Source organism: Nannizzia gypsea, genomic scaffold, assembly GCF_000150975.2.
Source record: "Nannizzia gypsea CBS 118893 supercont1.9 genomic scaffold, whole genome shotgun sequence".
NCBI lineage: Eukaryota > Fungi > Ascomycota > Eurotiomycetes > Onygenales > Arthrodermataceae > Nannizzia > Nannizzia gypsea.
Window position 1 is genome coordinate 812,609 of NW_003345193.1, and position 19,630 is coordinate 832,238.

Here is a 19,630-nt window from a genome sequence, read left to right on the forward strand (position 1 = left end):
TGTTTTTTCTTTCCTTGAGGTTTAAAGATGGCTTAGGTAATCAGACACATGTCACGTGGTAACTGTACAGAAGAGTTAAAGCAGCGACGACTTCTCTACAACGGCAATGGGGTTTACTCTGTACATAATTGTTAGTTACGGAGTTGTCTTTCTATAACTAAAGATCTAGGGGCTACTCGCTATGAACTAACTATTATCATGTTCCAACTACTACCCAGCAGCCACGGATCCCGAAGAAGCTCCCTAGTGGTGGCTCTCTGCTCCGGCATCCAAGTCAGAGCTTTGCGAATAAACCGCATAAATCCTTCCCTGTCTTCGAGACGACGCTCGAGCAATGACTCTAGGGTCCAGCCCTCTGGAATCTCTGCGAGGCCAACCATCCACCTAGGAATCGACGTTAGTAATACCAGGCTCCACCTAACGGAAGGGATCATGTATATTTATAGTTACCGTTTTCGTCCCAAAAGTCAGCCCTTCTTTCCGGGTTCTTAGCTAGAAACTCAGGAGGTAGTGGACCGAGTGCTGCAATCAGTTAGGCGAAATGTGTGGCATCATACACGCCACCGTCCTCTTCTCTGGCTGTAAAAGGTCTTTTTAGACCCAGGAGATCCCATGCCTGCGAATGTCATTAGCTTGACACTTAAAAGCAGTAGTCTAGAATATTAAAGGGCATACCGTGAGACCGACACTCCATATGTCGACCGGATAGCTCCATGTCACGTATAGTAGTGTTTCGGGAGCACGGTACTCTAGTGGCATGATATCACCAGGATGGGGCCCTCTTTTGGCTTGGAAAGACGTGATAGATAGATCGTTCGGGTGCCTGAAACCGGCTTACAGGCCACGGGAGCCCTTAGCTCTGCATCTTCGAGGTTTTTAAGCAAGGTGTTATCCCAAAGTCCTAAAAGCATGTTCCCGGAGTGTACGTCTCCAGCTACGTGAGCTATTATCTGGAAAGACGGGAATACCAAAGCCTACCGGCATGTACAACCTCTGCATGGCGATGCAAGAAATCCAAGGCCTGGAGAAGCTCAATGATCGCACCTCTGACGAACTCTTCGGCAAAGCCTTTGGGAAAGAAGACCGTTTTCATGTCACGCAGGCTCATCTGGGCGGCCTGATGGACAAGAATGAGATGCTTGCCATCCGGTCAGGTTACCGTGAATGGGTCGAGTAACTGCCGGATATTGAGGCGTTCACGATGAGATTTGACTGCCTTTATATGCGGCGAGATATTGCCGTAGACGGTTATCTCGCGGTAAACAGCAGAGGTGTGTACATACACTTTCAGTGTGACATACTGATGGTCTCTATGTCGATATTAGTCATTATTAATGACGAAGTTTTGCAGAGTAGTTGAATGTAGTAATTACTTGAGATCTCGAGCCAGCCAAACGGTTGAGGAAGAGCCAAACCCGAGCTTTCCCAGCACTTGATAACGCTCTTCAAAGATGTCTCCCAGATGGACAGGATAGAACCGATCGGCCTTGTAGCCTGGCAGCTCCTCTTCTTCTACCAGCTGATCAGCATCAACCATCTGGAAGCCACTGCTAGGGAGTGATCTTGGTTCCTCGGGCAACTTTGGGACGGGCTTCGGCTTCCAGAGGCTTGTCCAGAGTGACCTTCTTGGCCTATGGACCGCCAGGTAAAAACAGCGAGGCAAGAGAAGATCTCGTCTCATCAAAAGCGCCATCAAACCTCTTTTCTTCTTTTTGTTCTTCTTCTTCTTCTCTCACTTGGTGTAGAAGTCACTGTTTTTATAATAAGCATTTAAGGATATTTTTGAGACTGGCAATGTATATCATCAAACATCAGCACCACTTCTCGGGCCTGGAAACACACTTGACTTGTAGGCTATCTTCTAGTCTACAAGACATGCATCTCCCTCCCCATCATCATTGTTATTATCATTGCTATTATCATCAACTGTTCATCACGGCCAAACTTGCCCTCGTCTCATCTTTTTGTAGTGTGGGTGGTCATGATGAGTCAGCAATGTCGACGTCCTTTTTTCATCTTCTTCTTTTGCTATCAGAACGACCAACAGCTCCCTCCAACGGCAACAAGTCCATTGAGACGACGAAAAAAGAGGAAGAGGTCGAAGAGAGAACGGGATCAATCAAAAGGAGTTATATAAACGACAGGATGGCTCCCTTTCAGTCGAAGAAGTTTCGGCCAGCAGCAACGGCGGCGTCTTCGCTGGGCGAGCGCCTCGGTGCGCGGTACCGTGCCAACCTGTCTCGACACCCTTTCCTGCTGTTCGGCCTGCCCTTTGTGAGCGTGATGCTGGCGGGCTCGTTCTTCCTAACTCCCGCAACTGCCCTGCGCTACGAACGATACGACCGGCGGGTGCAGCAGCTGGGCAAGGAAGAGGCCATGTCCCTGGGCCTACGCGGCGCAGACGAGGACGCCAGCCAGGTGCGCCGGAACCCGCGGCGACGCATCCTGGGTGACGAGCGAGAGGAGTACTACGTATGTCACCTCTTTTCTTCTTCTTCTTTCCTTTCCTTTTTTTTTTTTCATTATAATTGTTATTCTTTTCCTACGATACAGTCACTATCATCTTATTTTCTTTTCCTTTTGGGAAGTGAGTGTGCTAGGCTAACGGCTGCGGGTTAGAAACTGATGGCCAAAGATCTGGACAACTGGGAGCAGAAGCGGGTTCAGCGCTTCAAGGGCGAGCCAGACGGGCGTATTGCCTAGTTATTCGACGAGAACGACGGTCACTGTTACCGTCCGACCTGGAGCAGGTGTACATTATGCTGCTTGTATACTCTAAACCAAAAAAAAAAAAAATTAAATAAAAAGGGAGAAAGGGGACGCGGGTGTGCTGAGCTGAGAGTGACAGGCTCGATAGCCGTCCTGTCCTACCTTCTTTCCTGAGTCTCTCGAGTCTCTCCCTCCGTCGCCCAGCCAACGGCCCATCATCCTTTGAAACGCGAACCCTCGCTAACCTCACAGTCGCCCTGTCACGCTTTTGACGTCATCCAAGGGGATGACTAATCCCACTGAGAGAGACGAGAGCGACAGTAAAAGGCGAAAGAGCGAGAGAGGAAACTGGTGGTAAAATTAGGGAGAATAGTTGCCACGCGTGGCTACTGAAGTGAAGAGTCTCTTCTCTTGTCTTCCTGGCATTTGACGCGTCGGTTTCTGTTGTCGGTCCTCAGATCCTGCTCCGTAAGTCGCGACTATCCGTTCTCATAGTCTTCAAATTCATCCGTCCTCCCGATCTGTTACGCTAACCTCGCCTAGATATGAAGACCTGCCCGAGTTCCCTACGCCCTGGGCACAGGAAGATGAGGTCATGTTATACTTAAGGCGCTGGCTGGCCTACGTCCGGGGGAGATCCCTGGACGATGAGGCCATCTGAGAGGCCCGCATCAGTTTCTCCGGAGACAGCGCCACTCTCTATCGATATAGTAAGGAGCAGTCTGCGCAGGTATTCGAGAGCGAGCATCTGGGGGGAGGACAGTCCTCTATATGCACCTGCGCTACCAGAACCTGCGTGGGTCGGACTCCCCTCGGCCGTAGAGCCCCAATTCTATGAATGGATCATATACCGACCCTGGGCAGCAGATGAGTACAACCTCTTACCTCTTATTGTCAGTGAGCTCATCACCAAACTTCCAGTGTGGATATACCCCTTACCCCTGTTCGTCTTGCATCTTTAACTATGGAGTATGTTTGCATAGCTATTGTAGTTGGTATGTCACGTTACGTGTTCGTCCTGCTGTCAAACAGTGCCCACACTTCAAAGATCAACCTGTTAGCGAAATCGAAACCAAGGTCTTTCTCTAGAATAGACTTCAATATGCCTTTTACTAAATTTTATATAGGCAGAGTTAGAACCCTTGTACACTGGTACTTTTGTCCAGAGGGAAGAGTAGATGAAGGCAAAAGGCGAAGACGACGAACCCAGCAGAAGAAGAAGAAGAAGAAGCGTCCTAAGAAGCGTAAGTAAGATGGGGGAGGCTCCTTTCCTTGCGTGTGTCTGCTGCTGCTGCTGCTGCTTGTATAACTTCTAGCTTGTGTAAATTACGGAGTGACTAGTAGACGTAACTCCAGTACGACGTCTGTACCAGCCAACGTCAGCTCACTGGGCAAATAACTTATTTAACTTGGGCAGAGCGACTCCTGTACTCGTATGTAACTGAGTAGTTAGCTAACTAAGTCCAACCTGCCACAACGTCTGGCCTTTTCTTACGTCAAACGAGAGAGAGAGAGAGAGAGACTTCGCCCGGCGCTCAACCACAGTTCGCCTTCGTCCACCAACGGGACCGGTCGCCGATGTTCCCCTTGATCTCTCGTCTTGTTCCTCATCGTCTTGCTTCTCCTTGCTTCTCCTTGCTTGACCATCGGCCTGTCTCTTTGGTCTCTCTGCTGTCTCTCTGGTCTCTCTGCTGTCTCTCTGGTCTCTCTGGTCTCTGCTTCTTCCTAACCTCGCCGTCGCTGGTCACTAAGCGCCTTCGCCCGTCCGTCGCCCACCGCCAGCCAGCCCTTGCTTACTCGTCTCTGTCTCTCGTCTCTGTTCTTCCGCCGTACGTACCATCGCCCCCTTTGCCTCGCCTGTTCCTGAACCCTTGAACACCTGAACCCTTTTTACTCGCCCTCTCGCTCTCTCTCACTCTTTCTTCTGCCTTCCGTCCGTCCTTCTTGCTGTGTAATCATCTCGCTGTTGCTGCGTATTTTCTCGGTGTGGCGAACGCTCCCTTTTTGCTTCCCTTTCCCCCTTCAGCATAACGTCATCTCATACCTACAACACGCATCCCATCATCCTTTATATACGGACGGAGTCTACGGAGGGTATATATATATATAAAGAGAGAGAGAGAAGCCTTCGCACCCAATACCACCTACACGCTGCGTATCGAGACAGAGAAACTGTGAGTGATTTACGATGGAAGAGGCTGACTGACGATGGCCAGTGAAGTCGTTCTTGCTCGCAGGTGAAGAGACAGCATCTGCGGATAATGACGAGCAGCTCGTCTCTAGCCATACCAACCAAGACTCAGTTATAACCCCAAGAGACCGAACGAACCGACAAACAAAGAAGAAGAAGAAGAAACGAAAGGCCTCTCCATGTCTACGACTACAGCAACATCTCGCCCGTCGCCAGCATGGGGCTCGGCGGCGTGCATGTCGACCACCCCGGCTGGCGTGCCTCCCTCGACACCCCCTTCGGCCGGCCAGATAACGGCCTCGTTCTTTGGCAGCGGGCCGTTCTCGCCTCGAGGCCTGGAGGAATCGTCCACGGGAGGCTACTTTGACCTCGTTGCGAGCGCTACCACCGCGGCGTCCAACGATGCCGTGCCCTTCTTCCACCCGTCGGCATCCCGAGACAGGGAGTTCACCTTTGGCATCCCGCCCAGCACCGGCATCGCTCCCAAGCTGGTTGTCCCCTCCTCGCGCAAGGGCGGCACAGACAGCCTGCTCGAACGGCGGTTTAGCGGCAGAGCTGCTGGCGGCCGGAGCGACGAGAGGGAGCCGGCCGCGGCTTCTCCGCTCATCCAGCAACACTCGTTCACCCCAAAGCTGCCGCCGCCGCTGGGACCTTCCTCTTCGTCCGCCGCTGTGGTGGCCGGCGGCGTCAGATATGGCCATCACGCGTTTACTACCACCACCACCAACAACAACAACAACAACAACAACAACAACAACAACAACAACAACAACACTACTACTACTCCGAAGCAAGCATCCCGGGCCGGCGGGCTTTTCTCGCCCGGCCAGCAGAAACCGTCCGCCATGCCCATCTCCCTCCACAGATCACATACGGTTCCCATCAGCCACGACATCGGCGATGCCAAGATGATAACGGCCGAGAAATGTCTAGAAATATTACGGTCGTCCCAGAGCGAGACCCTCCTGCTGGACGTGCGACCCCTGCTGCAATTCAACAAAGCCCACATCAAGGGTTCTCTCAATCTTTGCATACCCACTACCCTTCTCAAACGACCGTCGTTCAACCTACAGAAAGTCGAAGAGACCTTTGGCAGCGGACAGGACAAGTCGAATTTCAACCGGTGGCGCTCCAGCACCCGGATCATAGTCTACGACTCCTCCACCAGCCTGCCCAAGGATGCCGCCCTGCTGGTCAGTTTGCTTCAAAAGTTCACCAGAGAAGGATGGAAAGGCGAGTCTCTCGTCCTTACAGGCGGCTTTACCCGCTTTTCAACCCAGTATCCCGGCTGGATCGAGAGTGCCCAGCATGCGTCCTCGTCAGCAGTCGCTGCCGCTGGCCTCTGTCCTTCCTCTGCCACTACTACTACTAATAATAATACTACTACTTCTTCTTTCCCCTCCGCTGCTACCGGCCGCGCGAAGAACAACACTCTATCTATCAGCCTTACCTTACCGACCACCGCGTCAATCGTGGGTGGGTGCGTCATGCCCACCCCTTCATCAAACCCCGTTAATCCTTTCTTCTCAAACATCCGCCAAAATGTTGATCTCATCGGTGGAGTAGGCCAGCTCCCCGTCACCATCCCCCATGGAATGGATGAGACTGCAAGGCGGTCATTGCCTGCCTGGCTCTCTCGCATTGCCAGCTCCGAAGACGCCGGGAAGACAGCTGCAATTCGGTTCCTCAACATTGAAAAGGGTGAGCAGAGCCGCATGCAGCAGGCCCTTTCTGCTCCCGGGACATCCACTCATATCGGGGGCCAGAGTCCCGGTAAGCGTTCATATAGGATCGCTGGGATTGAAAAGGGGTCCAAAAACAGATACAACAACATCTATCCTTATGACCACTGCCGCGTTAAATTATTAGACACCACCGAGAGCAGCTGTGACTATATCAATGCTAGCTTTATTCGGTCTTCACGCTCCCACAAGCGCTATATAGCCACCCAGGCCCCTATGCCCGCCACGTTTAACGTACGCATTCCCCTGTCTATCGATATTCTTGTCTCCTCTCCTCCTCCCCCCCCCCCCCCCTCTCTCTCTGTGTGTGTATGTGTTCACTAACGTGTGGTTTAGGACTTTTGGCGGGTTGTATGGGAGCAAGATTCGCGGCTCATCGTCATGCTAACAGCGGAAACGGATGGAGCGCAGGTCAAATGCCACCCATACTGGAAGTCTGCTGACTACGGTAATTTGCGTGTCCAACTTGTCAGCGAAGGCGCCATCCCTCTTGACCGGCGGCAAGGAGGGCCGCCAGACAAGTTTGCTTCCGGTTACTTCACTATCCGCCACTTCAGCATGACCAACTCCAAGGAACCCTTCGAACCGCCGAGAGAGATCACGCAAATTCAGTATGCGGATTGGCCTGATTTCGGCACCCCAGCAAAACCATACCACCTACTACGTCTGATCGAGGAATGTGACGCTGTCGTGAACGCATCGGCCGGCCGTTCGTCTCCGTACCACCAGGATAAACCAGATCCCGCAGGCCAACGCAGGGTGATTGTCCATTGCAGTGCAGGCTGTGGTAGGACAGGAACCTTCTGCACTGTCGACAGCGTGATAGATATGCTCAAACGACAGAAGAAGGCATCTCAGGGCTCTAATAAGACCGAGCCAAGCTGGGTATACGAGAACACAACGGACCTTGTGGCCACGACCGTTGAAGACTTTCGATCACAGAGGCTGAGCATGGTTCAGAGCCTACGCCAGTTCGTCCTCTGCTACGAGTCCATTCTAGAATGGTGGGCATCTCACTCTTTAGAGAGAGACATAGAAAGGGGGATGTAGAACTATTTTTTCTACTCTCTTCGAATCTCCAATTGGTTCGAGGATCCTTTTTTGTATCGAAAAGCTTTCACCTCGTCGATGATCATTCAAAGTATCTAAGAAATTGGAGGTTTCGCAAAATGGCGTTTTAGACTTGGGAGTTGTAGACTAGCTTTGCTTGCTTTCCCTTCAATGCTTCTATATAGTTACACTCACGTACAGAATTATACCTGTCGCTCCAACTGTTGATCAAACACAACCTTTCACCGTTGATCTCAGAAGTGTAGAAAAGAAAATGGCCATGAGATAACAAGTTCGGGCGTTGTTGCTGCCTAACAGAGCCTCAACTTTAAAAATGGACACCAAGCTCTAAATAGTTAGCCAGAGTGTTATAAATACACCCAACAACACCTTGACAGCATTCGACTTCTTGATCTTCGTTTATCATTATTATTATTCCCATTACTACACACTGCTCTGACCTTGTTAACCTAACGCTTTTCGCCATTATACCACTTCCCACGACAATCTAGAACTTAGAGCTCGGTAGCTAGTTATCTTGCTGTGCTGGTTACGATGGCAAAGCTAGGTATCCTGCTAGACCTGCCAGTGGAACTCCTTCAGCTGGTGCTGAAGTGCTGCTCGACGCCCAGCTATCTCCAGCTTATCCGTACTTGTTCGATACTTTTTACGATTGGTACGACATGTCGTGAAGTTCTGCGCCATCAGCTACAGAAGCTGCCGGGTCTTCCTGTCACGGAGGTTGGTGCTCCTTTGGAGTCACTGTCAACGCCACTCCTATATCGAGAGCTTATATCAAGGGCAGGTGCTCATTTATACGGGGCCAATTTCCATTCTGATGCCACACTATACACGATGGAAGAGGGTGTTATAGATACCAAGGCTTCCCACCTTTTCCCAGGCACCTCTCAAGTACAAAACGGCTGCATTCACCCGTCTCTTGCCCTGGTTCCTAAGGGTACGGCATCAGTCTATTTGTATACGGTCAGCCCTCCAAAGCTGTACACCGAGAAAACCATGCTGTTGATAGACAAGCTTGAGCCCCTGAGTAATATATCAGGTGAAATTGAGATCCTACGCGTTGTCAACAGCCGTTCGTGTCCGCACATAATATCCGTACTGCAGCGCTACGAACCTCCAGCGAAACCAGCAGGCTCACCCTCTATGCATCCATTTGTGGAGGACACAATGATGCCCTACCTCTCTGCTCGCATCCGATTAATTCACTATTTTATTCACACCCCAACGGGTCGGTGGATGCCGGCATCCTTTACTGTTTTCCCTTCTGAGCTGGAGGATGAGTTCACCCCTCTCGCTGTTGATGTTGTAGACCAGGCGTTTGTTGTTGTATCATGGCAGCACAAGGAGTTACCGCAGACTTCCAAAGTCTGTCTACATAAATATAACGACGCAGATGTCGTTGTTCGAAAGTACGGCTGTTCATGTAGGTTTGGTTTTCCTTTTGTGACAAGATATCCTTCCTCGAGTTATGAATCTCCTTGACAAACTGACACAATATTTGACTACAGACGTGGAATACAACACGATAGAGCTAGTCGATGGTGAGGAAATAGCACGACGACGGCACTTCTCAGATACGGACATGCCTCTATCTGACCCGATTGTGCAAGTTCGATTTAACGACCGTTACCAACAAGTTATATACTGGCATTCGTCCTCCATTATATATGATCAATTCCAACGCCTTCTCAACTCTGGAGGTACTTCTGGCTCGGGTTCTGCTCACCGGGCCCGCCTACTTGACAATATCTGTTATGCTACACTGCCTGAATATGACCGGACATCACCACCGGTGGCTTCGCGATTTCAGGTAGGAATCCCTTTTTATGGGTACCACACAAGAGACTCTGCAAACGGAGTTTGTAATTGGTACTATGCATCGGTGGGTTTGACGCGCTTGCCTCCCAATGGCCGAGTAGGGGCATACATCCTCCAGTCAACAGCGCAGTGCAGGTCCGACAGATGTGGCCACATTCTTAACTTGGACCGTGGTAGGCGCATTGAACGCTGGGTGGCCGTTGCTAAGCTCTGGGGATTCAAGCCCAACGAGTCTAACCTGACGGGGCTGATAGCTTCATCGCCTAAGGGTACTCGACTTGCCATCGCAAACTGGAAGACCCTGTATATCTGGCCGCTCGATCCGTACCATGTACTCATGCGAAACAAGGACGGATATTACCCGCCTTCCATGTATTATCCCGGAGACCCTGGCGCCTGTGCAAAGGTGAGCAATCTTCCACTGTCTAGCGAAGAGGGGGACTATGAAAAAACAGATGATGGGTGGAAGGACGTTGTTGAATTAAGGCCCATAATACTGAACCTGGATGTTGTGTGTTTTGGACTAAAGTTTACCGACGGCGAGGACGAACTCACTTTGTTGACAGACAAGGGTCTGATGATCTGGAGGCTCAACTCAAATGGATCTGCACTGAGGCTGAACGGAGTGATAAAGGCGGAAGAGGACGTAGCTGGCGGTGGACTGAGTAACCCACTCCCGTGCTATGACGAAAATGGTGACGATGATGGGTCTGGGGTAGACACTGAAGAGAATGAAGACGAGGATATGGATGATGATGATGATGAAGAAGAAGGAGGCGAAGACCAGGAGCAAGAAGATGATGATGGGGAAGAAATGGATTTGGATGCGTAAATCAGGTCATAAACGTGATATATATACCCTCTCACTTTTTACTTGTATGCATGATAACGACGCGAATTTTCATATTATACACTACCAACTGAGTAGACGTAGACTCAAGAACCGCCGCCTCCTACGGCTAGCAGAAAGACAATGGGCAAAAGCCACCAGTACCTGTTGAATCATTAATAACCACATAAGCACAATTAATTTGATAGAGGGGAGAGGAGAGAGATCTTACTTCTGAAGCAGTGAGTTCATCAGGGGAATCTCCACCTGCTCTTCGTCTGCATCGTCTGCCCTTCTTACAACGGGCCTGTTCAACTGTGGCACAGCAGCTGGTTGAGATCGGACAAGGTGAACCTTCACGTGCGAAGGCTTCCCTGCCTGGTTTTTATGGCCGTCTGCGGATGTCAACGGCGACGAAGACGAGACTCCAACATGATATACGCGGTCCTCGGCATCGAGATAGAGTGAGAGAATAGGCGAATGGCTGCTGGAAGGAGACGGCTGGAGGAGGGCGCGGGAGGCCAGGACGCCGGTCCAGCTGCTGGACTGAGGCGATGTGCCGATGCGGATCTGATCTCCGCCTGCTGTTTCTGGGCTAGAGGAGCCAGGAGGCGAGTAGGATATGACTTTGGCCCGCAGAGTCGCTGGATCGTAGCTTATTTGCGCGAGCTCGACTGGTTTCGAGGATGCGGCGACTGGCTGGTAGAAGAGCTCTGCCTGTAGCATGGCTGCAGCAGAGGCCGCGCTGGTAACGGCGAGCAGGACAGATAGCAACCTCATTTTTGTTTCTTCTTCTTCTTCTTCTTCTGCTGCTGCTGCTGTTGCTATTCCCTCTTCGTCTTCGTCCTCCTCATTTGTTGGCATTTGACGTCGAAGTCGGGCGTTGACTATATCACGTGATCTTATTTAAGACTACGCACCTTTTTTTTTTTTTTCTCTTCAAACCCGCGAGAAGACGAGAAGAAGACGATGAAGATCGAGAAGATATTCGCTGGAGGGGGAAGATCGTCAGAGCTGGGAGTACCAATGGCACAGGAACAAGTCGACTGTCGCCTCGCTGTCGCCCTTCTCTTCTCTTATCTGTGGACCGGCGATGGAGCCGGCGGAGAAATGGCAGAGCGACAACAAAGCAAAGACGAACGCCCGGCCGATGCACGATGAGCAGACGATGGACAAGAAAGACGATGCGTATATCCGGTGGAGAACGATGGCGCGGGATACCCAGGATCGCTGCAGGCCGGATCCTGGTATCGCTGTGGGCTGGTGGGTTCGGCGTTGAGCCCGGTAACTACATACATCATTAGTGTGTATCCATTACGTAGTTGTCTGCTTACCGAGGGGCTACCAAGCAGCTACAACCACCACAGGGCAACACCCAGGCTGCTATGGGGATATACATGCAAAAGGCATCTTAAAGGGCATCAGACAGACGGGCCCAGGATATAAACTTGGAGACTGAGAGGGGACAGCATAGCCAGTCAGCTTGAAAAGATACTAGGTATCTAGCCAAGGTCCAACTCCCATTGTTATAACTACTCAGCCCCCAAGCTTTAACTAACAACAGCTCCAGTTCCAGTTCTCGCCCTGTTCGCCGGTTTCAAAACTGCATTCTTTGTCCGATAAACAGGAATTGCCTCCTTTCTCGGCCTGTATAACGACCTGATAGCGCCCTTTCAGCCTTACGCAAAGAGATCTTCTTTTTCTTGTGAAGCTGCCGGCCGGCCCGCCAGGAACACACACTCACTTCCACGCACCCCTCTCGTAGGACACCCAAGGCAGAAAGGCGTGGAGGAGACTGCCAGAACCAGTGCGCTGCCTATTTAGACCTGCGCCTACGCCATCCAGGATGAGCTCCGTCCAACCGTCCCAGCAGGTCTCGAGACAGGCCACCATGGATCCCAGGAACGAAATTAACCCGTTGATGGATCACTTCATCGGCGTCGATGTTGGTACTGGCAGTGCTAGAGCTTGCATCATCAACGATAAAGGCGATATCGTTGGGTTGGCATCTGAAAACATCGGCCTCTGGCAGCCCCAGCAGGGGTACTATGTAAGGAGATTCTGTGATCTTCTGTGCTTTATCATCAACTATCCTCCGCACCTGTAGTTAGTCCATGCATCGTTAGAGACTAACGACAAGCTGTGGGATATCTTAGGAGCAATCGACCACCGATATCTGGAGATGCATTTGTATATGCGTCCAGCGAGCTATCAGCCAGCACAACATCAACCCTCTCTCCATCAAGGGAATCGGGTTTGATGCTACCTGCTCCCTGGCTGTCTTTGCCCACGATACTGGCGAACCCATCTCTGTCACTGGGCCGAACTTCGATACCGAACGCAACGTCATCCTCTGGCTCGACCATCGTCCCGTAGACGAGACTGAGAAGATTAATGCTACCGGCCACAACTTGCTCCGATATGTTGGAGGCAAGATGTCCATCGAGATGGAGATTCCAAAGGCCCTATGGCTCAAAAACAACATGCCAAAGGAGCTATTTGACAGATGCAAGTTCTACGACTTGGCTGACGCACTCACTCATTTAGCCACTGGTAACGAAAAGAGGAGCTTCTGCAGCGTAGTCTGCAAACAGGGCTACGTCCCTGTCGGTGTTGATGGCAGCATCAAGGGGTGGCAGCCTGACTTCCTAAATGCCATCGGCTTGGAGGACCTGGCCGCTGAAAACTTCAAGCGCATGGGTGGCGTAAACGGAGAGGTATGTTCGAACTCGTCCAACAAATATGAAGTATATAGTGCCGAAAGGAGTAGCTAACACACTGGGAAATAGAACGGAGAATATTTAAGTGCTGGTGAGCTGGCTGGTGGGCTGTGTGAATCTGCTGCTGCTGAACTGGGCCTCCCTGCTGGAATTGCAGTTGGTAGTGGTGTCATCGATGCATACGCAGGGTGGATTGGAACCGTCGGCGCCAAAGTCGACTTGGACTCCGATTTATTGAGCGCTGATGCCGCAAACAACGACAGAACTCAGGCATTTACTCGTCTGGCTGCCGTGGCAGGTACCTCCACTTGCCACTTGGCTATGTCCCCCAACCCCGTCTTTGTCCCCGGTGTCTGGGGCCCCTACCGTGACACCATCATCCCAGGCTTCTGGATGGCAGAAGGAGGGCAGTCAGCTACCGGTGAACTGCTTAAACATGTTATTGAAACTCATCCAGCCTTCAATGAAGCACTCTCTGTTGCCGAGTCCTACAACACTAACATTTACGATTACCTGAACGAACGTCTGAGAGAGATGGCAGCCGAATCAAAGGCGCCCTCCATTGCCTACCTTGGCCGCCACTTCTTTCTCTACGGGGATCTGTTTGGAAACAGGTCCCCCATTGCTGACGCGCAAATGTCAGGCTCTGTTATCGGTCTGTCCAGTGATAAGTCTGTCAATGGACTATGTCTATACTACTACGGCACTCTGGAATCCATTGCGCTGCAGACTCGCCAGATTATTGAGACAATGAACAAGGCCGGCCACAATATTACCTCCATCTTCATGTCTGGTTCTCAATGCCAAAACGACATTCTAATGGGCCTCATAGCGTCAGCTTGCTCGATGCCCGTTTTTGTCCCACGCTATGTCCACGCTGCTGTATGCCATGGAGCTGCCATGCTCGGAGCTAAAGCTGCCAGTGCTGACAAAGATGGCAAGACTGAAGGCCTATGGGATATTATGGACCGAATGAGCAAGCCTGGCAAAGCAGTTTACCCAACCAAGGACGAGCATGAAAAGAAGCTGCTTGAGGTGAAGTACAAGGTTTTCCTGGAGCAATGCTATAAGCAGCAAGAATACAGATCAGATGTGGACAAGGCCGTCGTGGGATGGCATTCTTCTTGAGAGGATTGAAAACACTGGCATATCTAACCTGCCATAGCTATAGCAGGCGATATTCTTCCGTTTTCCTTCTTGCTGCTTAAAGTATAATCTAAAGTAGCAGTATATTGAATATAAAACTAAGACACCCAAGAACACGTGCGCCTCCCGCTATTTAGCCGTCGTATAAGATCGGTAGGATCATCATGGGCTGAGGAACCTGTGAGAGGAAGTAGAATTTACAACTTTCATTAATCAGATGGAATTACTACAACACGAGAGGAATCCAAACTGGCACCAGCGGCTATCACACAGTCAACCAAAACGCCATAAAAAAAAGGAAGGGGGGGGGGACCATTCCCTTCGCTCCGTTCCTCTAGATGCCTTTTCGCCTGTATGCGCCGCAGAAGGATGCACACTTGCCATTGAAAATACCCCAATGCAATGCGAAATAGAATCTCGACCCAGCAACCGAACTGGGGAGATGAAGAGGAAAGAGAAGAAGCAGAAACGGTAAATATTGCAAGAGTGGAGAGAGATGGGCAGCGCGCTATAAGTAAAGAAGATATAGAATTTGTTCCCTCCTTGAACCCGATGTGTGGATTGGTATACGCTAGGATCGGTATAGAGGTTTAGAAGGGAAGCATGGAACCGGCCAGCGATGTAAGAATTAGTCAAGAGTGGAGAGAGGTCACAGGTCAATATAGACTCTGCTCATAAGTTTATGGCGAGGAAGACAGAATGGACGAGGTATTCGAGTTCGAGGCAATGAAATCATACCGGATAACATCGTACAGGGGTTAGTATTCCGAACTATGACACCTTATTGTGTATGACGAGAGTGTCTCTGGTCCAGAGAAAAGTCGAAAATACGACGACTTCATGTAGTGTAGAGATGACAGATTAGTGAAGGTCACGTATCATTCGCCGTGGAGTAGTAGTATTGCACCAATCGCACTGTAGGACCTATGTTAACATTATCTGCTCTAAGTAGCCATGCTTGTGATGGTGGTCATGATCAGCCTACCTTGGTGGGCGAGCAACCATCGTTATGATCTATGCAGTATTCCCCTCCGCAGGCAATGCATGAACGGAGTACTTCCATCATACAAGACAGGCACTAGAAATGGAAGAAGCTTTGTTAGCGCTGGAATATTGCTAGTAATATATGGACAAGTGCAGGGAGACTTACAGTCGGTCCGCATTCCCAGCAATCTCGGCGCATGAATGGTCGATTCTGATGCTGGAACCAATGTTAGTAAAAGTTGGGTCTGGAGATCAATCAATGGTTAAACGAAGAAAAGGCTGAGCCAAGAGAGTCGAAGATTCTTGGGTGAAGGAATAGGCAGATCTTAAAGGCTACACAGCAGCTTTGGTACTCCGTAGGTCAGGTGAGTTTCAAATGATAAACAAGGAGGAAAAGAAAACTGTAGATAAGATACCTTTACTGATAAAGCTGAGTCGCCTGCTGCATAAGACCCAAGATTTTGCACCTTTGGTGGCCACGGCTTGCTTGCATCAGGCAAACATGCAGCACACATCCATCGGTTGCACCTGTGGCACCGCCGGCCTCTTAGGCACTCCTCACACTGGGCAATTAGGACCAGGGATTCATCGAGGCGGAGGGCGGGCGCCTTGGCTACAGTGGTCTTATAAGAGTGTAAAGGCGGCGGTGACAAGAGCGGAAAATGCTGCTCAGGGGACTGTTCCCAGACCAGGGGCCCTTCAGGGCAGGTGCGGCACCCATCACAGCCTGCTGGTCCTAGAGCGACGGTCGCAATCGCGGGAGCCAAAAAGGAGGCAGACGGAGTAGCGGAAACTGATACATTATTATCGTCTTGGGGGTGGTGGAATTGGCTGTTAATAGGATGATGGTGTTGTTGACGATTATCACTGTCGCGGAGATGCAGATTTGGATCATGCCTAGTACCCCTACACAAGGGGGCGTCAAAGGATATTACTCCTTGCAAAGCTGCAGCGTGTGAGCCCATCCATTCTGCACCGAAGGCAGTTTCAGAACCTGGCCTGGCTCGCGGTACCACTCGCTGCCCAGAGATAGGCGGCCTGGGCGGTTTGTGAGCACCCCTGATCTGTCAACGGGGTCCTCCGCCTGCACGACCGCCGAGCCCAGATCAGAGCGATGCGAGGCGCGGTGGTGACGCTGGCGATGCCAGCGGTGGTTTGACGAGTCTCGGTGGCCAAGCGTCGACGTGTTGCAGCCTCGCAGCCTCCTGTCGTCTGATGGGCTGCCTCCGCTGGCAGAAGTCGTAAGACTTGCAGGAGTCGCAGCAGCTATGGGCTTGGGAGAGAAATAGTAGATCCCCTTGACACTTGGCGACCCCTTGGCGCGACCGGGCCGCACCGCATACTCAATGACCTGCCTGAGCTTGTGCTCGTCGAGACGAAGACATCCCCGGATCGAGAGCAGGGAGACGCGGAAACGGTCGGTCAAGAGGATGTCCGAGACCAGCTCTGCCGTGACCGGGAGCCGTCAAGAACCAGTGTCCGGACGTCTTGGAGGACCGACCTTCGGCTCAGGTCGTCGAATATGGTCCGCAGGGGTGCGGAGTAGAGCTGTTCGTCCGCTGGGGACTGTTCCATCATACGAGAGGTGTTCATGTTTCCGTTCATGGTATGCATCCATGAGGGCTGGGCACCCTTGCAACGGGTAAGATCGAGGTACCGGAAGACATATGGGGTGTCCATGATAAGGCCACGCAGCGCTGTGCAGGTCGAGGCTAAAGAGAAGAGCGAAGCCACTGAAAGATATGGAGCCAGATGGTCGAGGACAAGTGAGTTGGAGATGATATTCCAAAACGAGACAGGCCGTCTCCTGAGTCGGGCTGCTCCTCTGCGGTGCTCCCCAGTCGATTGCGGTAAACTTAGACTGCTGGAAGCTGCAACCCGCTCGAGGAGATGGGTCTTGTAGGCCGCCATAGCCTCTCCGGTAGCATCGTTCTGGAGAGTGACATAGCAAGGCTCTGGCTGGGACTGGAGTTCCTGCAACGCTGCCCTGGCTCTGGCGAGCTCTGACTCCAGCAGGTCAATGGTGGACTGCAGCATTGCTGGCATGGCTCTCACGCTGAGTGGATCAACGGCCGTCAACAAAGCTGCCCATATTTCAGCTGAGGCCATCTCCTGTAAATCCACGATATTCACTAAGGCCCCGTTCAAGAAACGACGCGCACAGCGGTCAAATCTAGTGGTATCTTTGAATTTGATAGGGCAGTTGGAAATCTCCTTTCCTAAGAAGGCTATCAACTAACTAGTGTAGGGGGCCAACCTGGCTTATCAAAGAGAGACAACAAGGTGGAAAGCTGCTGCAAAAGTAATAGAGAATAGGAACTGCGCACAATCACTCTATTAGGAGTATGAGGGGGTTGAAAAGAAGACAAGCTGTGAAGAGCTGGGGGATAGAAAAAAAGATATAACAAAGAAGCCAAGGACTGTCCCAAGAAGCAATTATTGCAGGTTGTCTGATAAAAGGACCGAAAGGGGAGGAAAAAGAAATTACATATTAAAATTAATAATAAGATCCTGATAACATGAAGATTGATCAAAGGGGTGGCTGGCGAGGGAGCCTTCCTATTAGTTCGATAATGCTTAGCGAAAGGCTTGAGAGCAGGACAGCGAATGATGCACCCTGAGACGGTACGGGAGAGCAGGGTCGGGTAGGCGGATACTGAGTGGAGAGCCCCGTATATAGCTAGTTAGTTGGTTTATACTGAGTACATTCGATTCGTCAACTATGCACCGGCCCTGTAGGGATAAAAGACCGAAGAAACCTGGGGTAAGTGAGTTGATAGACCCTCATGGATGAGGTGGCCATGTGGAAAGTGAGAGGGCAATATGGATTCCTCCAAAATTCCGAGATGCATAGCTAACGATATCCAGCATGGATCGGTAAACTTGTCCATAACTACAAGATACATCCCGGGTTGACTCTACTCCCGTATGGAGTAGACTTCATGCTTCTGCACTGACTCTTGCCGACTTGGTGCTGGGTGCTGTATGTTTGCTCTCGTTGCTTCTGCTATCAAACTGCTCGTATAGATGTGCTCTGGGTACCATACCTACCAGGTGTGTGCCCCATGCGATGGCTCGCAGCGAAAAGATAAGCAAGGTCAGCTGGCCATAGAGGAGCGCGTCCATCCTGTTCGCTGTCCCATCATATCAGCCTGCTCGTCTGCCTGGACAGTTTTCTTTTTGCGGAGCGACGTCCTTTCGGCCATGCAAGCTCGACTCCCACTCGTTGGGACGGATTAACCCTGCTTGACAGACGGAGTATTAATTCTATGGAGTGTAGGGAGACTTCCAGGCTGCAGAGAGTGTCGTTGATGGCCTCAACAGCCCGCCGATCAATCTCCGCGTGAAAGCCATTTGGCCGCACCGGTTGCAACAAGTGAGGGTCAGGCGCAGATGAAGCTTTTGGGCGTCGTCACATAGCATCTAATTACGGGATGCGAGTCCATGGAGTTGCTTATTGTAGTACTTTCGTACTTCATACTCGTTGGAGTGGCTCACTTTGCTGGCGGAAAAGAAAGCACAAGCTTTTAGGACCTTCGGCCCCGGCTGCGAGTCGGCATCAGAGTCGGCGCGTTCTTCTTTTCTTCTTGTACTAGGTAGTTATAGATACCAACCTGCAGAACGAAGAAGAAAGTATTCCATAGTTATGGAGGTGGCGCTGGGCCGTGAAGAGATAGAAGGGAGTTGCCATGCGCTCCACTGCCGAATAAAGTAGATCTAAAGAGTATAATAAGAGGGTTGTTGCATGTATGTGAGGGGGAAGATAGTAAAGGGTGACGGCTTCTGTAGAGTTAGGGGAGGCCATACAGCCTGGTTGGCGTAATAGTAGTAGTTGCACAAGTAGGGATGTCCTGGGGAAGATAGGCAGGCTTTTCTGGCTTGAATATCATCGCTATGTAGTGTACAGAATGAAGAGGTAAAGAAGATAGGGGTGCTGGCGATCACCAATTCAGGGACAGACCGCAAAACCACTGGTAGCATGCCTTACAATGACGGCAGACAACGAGCCTGTGCATCCATAGTTTCGTGCAGTGGATGTAACCACGATAGTCCACATGAAAAAAACCCCTCCATCCGTTGCCAGTTGATCCGACCTGTTTCGCTTTATTGCACGTTTATTTCCACAGCTTGCCGAGACTGACCTCCTTGTCGTCGTGTTTATTGAGAACCTTGGCAGTTGCGAGATCAAAGTCCTCCTGCGTAACATGTACTCGTCGCTCTCGCAAGGCGTACATGCCAGCTTCGGTACACACTCCCTTCAGCTCAGCACCAGAGCAGCCGTTCATTTTCTCGGCGATCTTAGTTAAGTTGATGCCACGAGTTAAGTTCATCGAGCGGGAGTGGATGCGGAGAATGTCAGCTCTGGCTTCGACACTGCAACGGGCGAACAAATGTTTCAGTTAGCTTTCAACTTGGGGCG

The 19,630-nt window shown here is 51.1% G+C and overlaps 10 protein-coding genes across 10 annotated transcripts in view; 6 read left to right on the forward strand and 4 right to left on the reverse strand.

Moving 5' to 3' along the window:
• Window positions 1-179: 179 nt before the first annotated feature.
• On the reverse strand, window positions 180-1,693 carry MGYG_08554 (serine/threonine protein kinase; the record flags this gene model as incomplete). The annotated part of the gene is made up of 7 exons (XM_003169597.1): window positions 180-384; window positions 558-616; window positions 676-788; window positions 839-943; window positions 979-1,138; window positions 1,160-1,310; window positions 1,374-1,693. 7 exons carry the CDS (start codon window positions 1,691-1,693, stop codon window positions 180-182), a joined length of 1,113 nt encoding a protein of 370 aa, XP_003169645.1.
• A 452-nt stretch (window positions 1,694-2,145) lies between these two features.
• Window positions 2,146-2,703, forward strand: MGYG_08555 (cytochrome c oxidase-assembly factor cox16; the record flags this gene model as incomplete). The annotated part of the gene is made up of 2 exons (XM_003169598.1): window positions 2,146-2,472; window positions 2,620-2,703. The coding sequence occupies 2 exons, from the start codon at window positions 2,146-2,148 to the stop codon at window positions 2,701-2,703; spliced, it is 411 nt and encodes a 136-aa protein (XP_003169646.1).
• A 653-nt stretch (window positions 2,704-3,356) lies between these two features.
• Window positions 3,357-3,961, forward strand: MGYG_08556 (hypothetical protein; the record flags this gene model as incomplete). The annotated part of the gene is made up of 2 exons (XM_003169599.1): window positions 3,357-3,606; window positions 3,837-3,961. 2 exons carry the CDS (start codon window positions 3,357-3,359, stop codon window positions 3,959-3,961), a joined length of 375 nt encoding a protein of 124 aa, XP_003169647.1.
• Window positions 3,962-5,079: 1,118 nt separating this feature from the next.
• Window positions 5,080-7,692, forward strand: MGYG_08557 (receptor-type tyrosine-protein phosphatase alpha; the record flags this gene model as incomplete). The annotated part of the gene is made up of 2 exons (XM_003169600.1): window positions 5,080-6,876; window positions 6,979-7,692. 2 exons carry the CDS (start codon window positions 5,080-5,082, stop codon window positions 7,690-7,692), a joined length of 2,511 nt encoding a protein of 836 aa, XP_003169648.1.
• Window positions 7,693-8,247: 555 nt separating this feature from the next.
• MGYG_08558 (F-box domain-containing protein) lies at window positions 8,248-10,363 on the forward strand (the record flags this gene model as incomplete). The annotated part of the gene is made up of 2 exons (XM_003169601.1): window positions 8,248-9,136; window positions 9,222-10,363. 2 exons carry the CDS (start codon window positions 8,248-8,250, stop codon window positions 10,361-10,363), a joined length of 2,031 nt encoding a protein of 676 aa, XP_003169649.1.
• Window positions 10,364-10,467: 104 nt separating this feature from the next.
• MGYG_08559 (hypothetical protein) lies at window positions 10,468-11,140 on the reverse strand (the record flags this gene model as incomplete). Its single annotated transcript, XM_003169602.1, has 2 exons — window positions 10,468-10,525; window positions 10,593-11,140. The coding sequence occupies 2 exons, from the start codon at window positions 11,138-11,140 to the stop codon at window positions 10,468-10,470; spliced, it is 606 nt and encodes a 201-aa protein (XP_003169650.1).
• Window positions 11,141-11,453: 313 nt separating this feature from the next.
• On the forward strand, window positions 11,454-11,775 carry MGYG_08560 (hypothetical protein; the record flags this gene model as incomplete). The annotated part of the gene is made up of 2 exons (XM_003169603.1): window positions 11,454-11,627; window positions 11,713-11,775. 2 exons carry the CDS (start codon window positions 11,454-11,456, stop codon window positions 11,773-11,775), a joined length of 237 nt encoding a protein of 78 aa, XP_003169651.1.
• Window positions 11,776-12,206: 431 nt separating this feature from the next.
• MGYG_08561 (MPA43) lies at window positions 12,207-14,208 on the forward strand (the record flags this gene model as incomplete). Its single annotated transcript, XM_003169604.1, has 3 exons — window positions 12,207-12,410; window positions 12,517-13,077; window positions 13,150-14,208. The coding sequence occupies 3 exons, from the start codon at window positions 12,207-12,209 to the stop codon at window positions 14,206-14,208; spliced, it is 1,824 nt and encodes a 607-aa protein (XP_003169652.1).
• An 879-nt stretch (window positions 14,209-15,087) lies between these two features.
• MGYG_08562 (hypothetical protein) lies at window positions 15,088-17,319 on the reverse strand (the record flags this gene model as incomplete). Its single annotated transcript, XM_003169605.1, has 6 exons — window positions 15,088-15,141; window positions 15,212-15,304; window positions 15,377-15,427; window positions 15,627-16,107; window positions 16,224-16,656; window positions 16,791-17,319. The coding sequence occupies 6 exons, from the start codon at window positions 17,317-17,319 to the stop codon at window positions 15,088-15,090; spliced, it is 1,641 nt and encodes a 546-aa protein (XP_003169653.1).
• A 2,006-nt stretch (window positions 17,320-19,325) lies between these two features.
• Window positions 19,326-19,630, reverse strand: part of MGYG_08563 (26S protease regulatory subunit 8) — a gene marked incomplete at both ends in the record, with an annotated part of 1,382 nt that continues 1,077 nt past the window's right edge. Inside the window, one exon of the mRNA XM_003169606.1 lies at window positions 19,326-19,584. Within this exon, the coding sequence (XP_003169654.1) occupies window positions 19,326-19,584 (259 nt within the window). The remainder of the gene's footprint in view (window positions 19,585-19,630) is intronic.